The sequence below is a fragment of the Triticum urartu genome, unplaced genomic scaffold (assembly GCF_003073215.2).
Source record: "Triticum urartu cultivar G1812 unplaced genomic scaffold, Tu2.1 TuUngrouped_contig_4762, whole genome shotgun sequence".
Taxonomy (NCBI): Eukaryota; Viridiplantae; Streptophyta; class Magnoliopsida; order Poales; family Poaceae; genus Triticum; species Triticum urartu.
In genome coordinates, this window is record NW_024115378.1 from 2,738 (window position 1) to 9,082 (window position 6,345).

At 43.8% G+C, this 6,345-nt stretch overlaps 1 protein-coding gene across 1 annotated transcript; it reads left to right on the forward strand.

The window, feature by feature from the left end:
* The first annotated feature begins 2,229 nt into the window (after positions 1-2,229).
* Positions 2,230-2,936, forward strand: LOC125528277 (defensin-like protein CAL1). The gene is made up of 2 exons (XM_048692769.1): positions 2,230-2,411; positions 2,498-2,936. Exons 1-2 carry the CDS (start codon positions 2,348-2,350, stop codon positions 2,680-2,682), a joined length of 249 nt encoding a protein of 82 aa, XP_048548726.1. The 5' UTR covers positions 2,230-2,347; the 3' UTR covers positions 2,683-2,936.
* The last annotated feature ends 3,409 nt before the right edge of the window (positions 2,937-6,345 follow it).

Consider the following 6,345-nt stretch of genomic DNA (forward strand, 5'->3'; position numbering starts at 1 on the left):
AAACAAAGAAAATTCACCTAAGGACTCATCATGGTATGGTTTTGAAGTAAATTTGTACAATTCTGAGAGCGTAACCCATTTTGGTTGCACGAATTGGGAAGCACTTTGCAAGACGTATGGTTTTTATGAGGGTATGCTTATCACCATGGATCTTGGTGATCCTGACATCGCCCAAGGCAATATGGACATTGGGTCCTTGTTGATACGCTTCCAATTCTACCGCTATGTGAGTTTCTCAAACATAGTTATTAACTAATCCCCCATGGGGGCGTCATTCTTGGAGGTACACACGTGATCGAGGGACCAGAGGACGGATTCTTTGGTAGAGCGATGCGTCATCTCACTCATTGATGGCAGCGGGTCTCGGAGGCATGGCGCTGTGGTGACTCGTCATCCGATGCGCGAAGATGGACTCGCGCAAGTGGGTAAGGCGGTCTGGCGTCGTGGTGGCGTCGACGGCAGCTAGACCAGGAAAGGTAGATGCAACAGTACAGCTCTGAAGATGGATTGATGGTAGGTGGCTGCAGTGGCCTCATACCCGGCAGGCGTCCTGGATGGAACCTCAGGTCTTAGATATAAGGTTTGGCTGCGAGGTCTGTTTGGTATTAGGCCCAGACTATCAGCATCCCTTCATCAATTGGATAGGAGTAGCGACCAATATTGCATAGACGGTGACTTTAGTCTTACTGTTGTATTACTATGTAAGGTATTGTGTGAACAATTAATAAAGCGGTTGCATGCATCGTCTAGATGTAGAGGCCGGTGGTCTTCCTTCTTTTCTAAAATAAAAAATTTATTAACTAATTTATATTGTTTATTTCAAAATAGTTGACAGCTTATTCCATTGACAGCTTATTTTCATTTTTCAAAGAATGTGCGGAAGATGGTAGACATAGCCTACTACATCGATGGTTCAGAATTAACTTATCAGGAGAAAAATCATCTGATCTCATTTATTACTAATCTTGAGAATTGCAATATCTATTATTAAACTCATCCACATTATGGTCAATACGTGCCACCAGTGCACGTGTTGAACTACGGTAACATCCATGGAGATGCCATGATAAGATTATAACATCATTTTATTTGGAGTTAGTGGTAAAAAACATTATTTTTCTAGCTTTGTACAAACATTGCTCGCACACATACTCATCGCAAAAGATCTTCCTATTCTTCTTACCAACTTCATGCATGTCTTGTGTGCGGTTTATATATGCTCTTGGATTCTTCATACTCTAGCACTTCTCTGTTAATCTTGTCTCTGTCTCTGTTTACTTCTTACAGATATGATTGCTGAAATAAAAAACTTGAAGCTGTGAGTTAAAATGGTAACCAGAAATTTGTGACATGTTACATGTTTGTTGTTTTAATGTAGTACTCTCTTCATTAGAAAATACTTGTCATCAAAATGAATAAAAAATGATGTATCTAAACGTGATGACAAGTATTTGCAGACGGAGGAAGTAGAATATTTCAGTTTTTGAAAAAATTATCATAGATTTTCGGTGTGCGGCGGTGCACCAGTTGCATAGGATACGCACTCGCCTCAAAGGTTGTTGGCCACTCACCAGTTTGGATGGAATCCAGCTGTAATCTGTACTCCTGTAGGTCCTCGGCCTGCCTGACGAGCAGCATGTGACCTTGATGACCATTCATCGGCAAGGAAATCCAGCCCGTGAAATGGCCGCCCAGTCCACATCCACCAGTTTCTACATGTAAATGGAATGAAATTAATGGACTTGAATGGCTACAGGGAATGGGCCAGTACCGAGATCGGGGGAGGTGACAACTGAGTCGGTGGGCAGCAATTGAATGCGGTGCGCACTGCACTAGATAAAATAGATGACGCGGCAAACAATAAATGAAGAAAGAGAGACATGTGGTACTAACATATCTAATTACTACTAACATCACATATATCAAAGCAATATGAGTCTATAATTTAATAAATAAAGTGTTTCATATTATCATATATATGTTACTCTTCAGTATAAAGTTAGTAATACAGAGTAGTAACATGAGTATATTACTACTCTATATGTTAATATTCATTGTGGCTAGTCTAAATTCAGCCCGTGAAATGACTACTCCCCTACTGCTGTGTGCAGTATGGTTGGCTGTATAGGTGAGCAATTAAATTCAGATGGAGACTACGTTTGTTAATAAGCCCACAACTTGAACACCCACTAATCTGCCGTCCGCCTATATAAACCCCACCAGGCGAGCACACTGTGCTTCTCACTGGTGCCCATTCGTTTTGCTAGCTAGACAACACACAGTTCCACGTAGCAGCAGTAGGATAGCTCGGTCCAGTACGTCGTCTCGGGTGAGCCAGAGCAGACCGATGGCGCTCTCTCGTCGCAGGGCCCCTTCCGCTCTCCTCCTGCTGGTCCTCCTTGTGGCCACAGGTACGTCGCGCTGCCGAGCTCTACTGCAGGTTTGTTCCCTCGATGATGATGCTCTGCTGACCGTGGTTTGGTTGATGTGCATGCAGAGATGGGGGCGACGACGACCAAGGTGGCGGAGGCGCGGGACTGCGTGTCGCAGAGCCACAACTTCAAGGGCGCCTGCCTCAGCAGCAGCAACTGCGCCGCCGTCTGCCGCACCGATAACTTCCCCGACGGCGAGTGCCACACGCCGCACTTCGAGCGCAAGTGCTTCTGCAAGAGGCTCTGCTAGTCCGCCCGCTCGCCCCGTCCTGCCGAGACGTCCCATGCATGCTACTGTAGGTCATCCGTGCCGTTAGCTCGTTCTGTTCCGTTCGCCAGTGCGTCCACGTTCGACGCTACTTGTTCGTGTGTCCCGCTAGGTAAAACTAATAAAGTGGAAAATCAATCGGGGTCTCTCGAGTTTAGTTGGCTGTACGTGGTGTTGGTTGGCACCTGATTTGTGTGTGGTGAACTGGTGATGTAATAAATATGGTCGTTGTTTCAGCATGGATGGACGTGTGCAATCTCTCTCTCTCTGTGATCGCACATATTCATTCCTTTGTTTCTAAACAAGACTGAAAATGTTGAATGGAGCTCGGCCTCCATGAAGACCGAATTTGGGATGATCAAAAAGTCATATTTCTACGTTTCTAATTTTTTTGAAAAAATACACCTATATTAGAAGCATGATGTACAAGTGTGTCAATTTTCATGACAAAATATGTCAAAATGAGTACTACACACACACACAAAATCTTCGCCTTTTTAGTACAAGCACTATTTATCCTCAAAGTCCATGATTTGTTTTGCATAACTCGCATTACAAGGTATTTCATCCTGAAATTTTACACACATACACATCACATCCTTATATACTTCTGTATATTTTATATTTTTATGAAACTAAGAAGTTTGAATTATGTATTTTTTAAAAAAAACTGGCCTCCATGGTGACCGAGCTCCAAAACGCCCTACTCAAACAATAACCTTCTATATAATACCTTAGCAATTCATTTATCTAGTGCCATTTTTGGTCTATATCTTTCTTCGTATACAACCTTGTGAGCCATTAAGCCAGCCATGCCTTTTTGAGACTGAATTGTCTATATCATACAATCACAGTTCACGTTGGTTCTCCCGAGTATTGATTTATATTAGTACAACTTTCTACTTGCATGATTGGGTGCATTGGATGCATGTAGGTGTCGAGTTAAAAATCGAAGCTCTCATGACTCGGTCGAACTGGCCGAGTTTTAATCTAAGCTCGTTAATAAAAACGAGTTTAACGAGCCAAGTTAATGAGTTATACATTTAACCCGTTAAGCTTGTCAATTAGAAGGCACATTAGATAAGGCAAAGTGCATTGGTGGACATAGTGCCACGCGAGGTCTACATATTCACCATCCACTACGCCGTGATTCGTGTTGTATTCATACTACTCGTCATGTATATGCATGTCTTAGGATGAAGTATTCCTATATAAACAACTCGTATTCCGAGCGTCAATTAGTGACCATGGCCCATCAGGCTGACGATAGGAGTTAATCTCTTATTTATTTGGAAAGGATGCCACCACCAGTGTGCATTTTCTCGCCAATCCATCTCCGTCCCGCATCTCCTCCAATACTAACCCCTCCTCTAGTTCTTGTAGTGTGTTCGTGTGCTCCTCCTTATCTACTTATCTCTTTTATTCTGTTTCTAATTTTTGTTAGAAAAAGGGGATTACCTCCGGCTTCATTCTGTTTCTATACCTCTCGATCCTTGGGTTTCCAAGCTAATGTTGAAGACCACACTTCGTTGCCTTGCCAGAGCAGGTCGGCTTCGCAACCTTATGCCCATGGTTGTTGAGAACGTGCAACATCAAACTTTCCTGGTTCATTGCCACCATGAGTGGACCTTTCACTTTCCACCTCTCCCCAAATTACATGCTCCATAAAGTATCATCTCAAACTCCGCACTTCCACACCTCCCTACCGTCAACATGAATCCATTTTTGCCCTTTGCAAGCTCCATTATCTGCTCATTATGTCACATGTGTGGGAAGGGGAGGGAAAGGAAGGGGGTGTGCATTAGGTTGAGGATGGCACGTCCATGGATAAAACTAGTATTAGGGCCCGTATAAGATCATGCATTGGTACCACGCTGTTGACTAAGCAGAGTTATAGTCTCATTTTGTGTTGAGCAACTTGCCAATGACAACCTTTGTTACGAAGAATATTTGCAGATGATCACCTGTCCCGCCAACTTTCTCCAGCCGTAACATTAGCTCCATTTAATAGATTCTATTGGTTGTGTGAGTTGAAGTAGCTACCCGGCCCACAAAAATGTGATATGTTAATGTTTCGGTCCAGATTCTATGCACAAAAAGTATATATTCTAAATGTTGGTTCCTGTTGTTGTTTTAGACTCAACATGCGTTAATGTTTAAGTAGCACTCCTGTGAGCATACAATTGGGCACTAATAATCTTGACGTACAGAATTACTTGATTTTGCTATTACGAAACCTAGTCTAAACAGGCACCAACAATGGTCAAGAGGAAAACAAAAATCAAATGCTATCGTAATCACATGAAACCACGCTGTCATTGAGTGAACTATGAAGACGTGGTACGGCCCCCACCCCAACCATTCATTTAAACACACTGCATCACTCTATCTACAACATTTATTAGTGCCTCCTTCCTGCATATGTTGTACTTCAGACATGTATTTAAACACTACGTCGTGGTTAATCCCAACAAGCAAGAGGACAAACACGCATGCGTACAAAATTTATGAGACATGGCTCACGCCTGGACGGTAAATTTCGTGTGCTTATTCTCATGTATATGTCAAGCACATGGACTGTATTCCTAAAATCCCTATATTAAACCTGAATCTCATTGCTTGAGCCTGCGGTCCATCTTCTGGCACCCCACGGAACCATGCCCTGAACATCTGCATCCATTAGATAAGAACCAATATTGTTGTCATTTATGGTGTGTACCATGTGCCCCTTTGGTGTAAATTACCGATTGTTATGGTGTGTGAATAGAAATAGATATTGCATACGCAATACAATACCATGTTCATGTTTACAACGAGTTAACCGATCTAACATGCAAGTTAAACGAGCTCTTCCTAGTCTTGCTGAGCTGGCTCGACTCGGCTTGAATTCCACCACAAGGCAATAGCAAAAGATCACTTGGCATATTTATTAACTTATGATAACCCTAGCTGATGGACGCGATTATATCCTGCAGGGATTCACGGGTCCATTTATCTGTTTCTGACCTGTGTACGCATGGATCTGCTTCTCATCACAAGGAGTGACTAGTCAGGCAGGGAAAGAATTCATTTCAGCAGGTAGCATACATCAGGCTCGTTTTTCCTTTTAGGACCCGGCACTATATTCATTGCATACAGTAACAGCAGGCCCGTGAGTGTTGCTTGCGACCTTGATGGACGCTCCATGGCCAGGCCACGCACCAGTTTTGATGGAATCCAGCTCGGCCTGCCTGACGAGCAGCATGTGACCTTGCCTGTGTCGTCCATCGACGGGCCATCCATCATCCGTCTCTACATAAAATGACCACTGACCTAATCCGTGAAATTCAGCCCGTGAAGTGATCACTCTCCCACAGTCCCCACTCACCAGTTTCGGCATAAAATGGATTTAATGGACCTGGGTGCGGGTGGCAACGTGGAATGGGCGCTCTGCTCCTGTGCAGGTGCTGGGCTCGGGGGAGGTGGCAACTGAAGGCTGAAGGATTGATGTTTTCTGTGGATATAGGATTATCAACAGCAGCAACTGCGCCGCTGTCTGCCGCACCAAAGTACTTCCCCGACGGCGAGTGCCATGTTGGCTTTTGAACGCTAGAACAAATCAACCAGAAGCAACCTATACATGCAAGCTAGCTAGACAAGCAGTCA

What these genes read in the sequence shown, in the direction of transcription:
- LOC125528277 (XM_048692769.1), top strand. Translation starts at nt 2,348, where the DNA reads ATGGCGCTCTCTCGTCGCAGGGCCCCTTCCGCTCTCCTCCTGCTGGTC. An exon ending in GGTCCTCCTTGTGGCCACAG is followed by an intron (nt 2,412 to 2,497) that starts GTACGTCGCGCT and finishes ATGTGCATGCAG; the next exon opens with AGATGGGGGCGACGACGACC.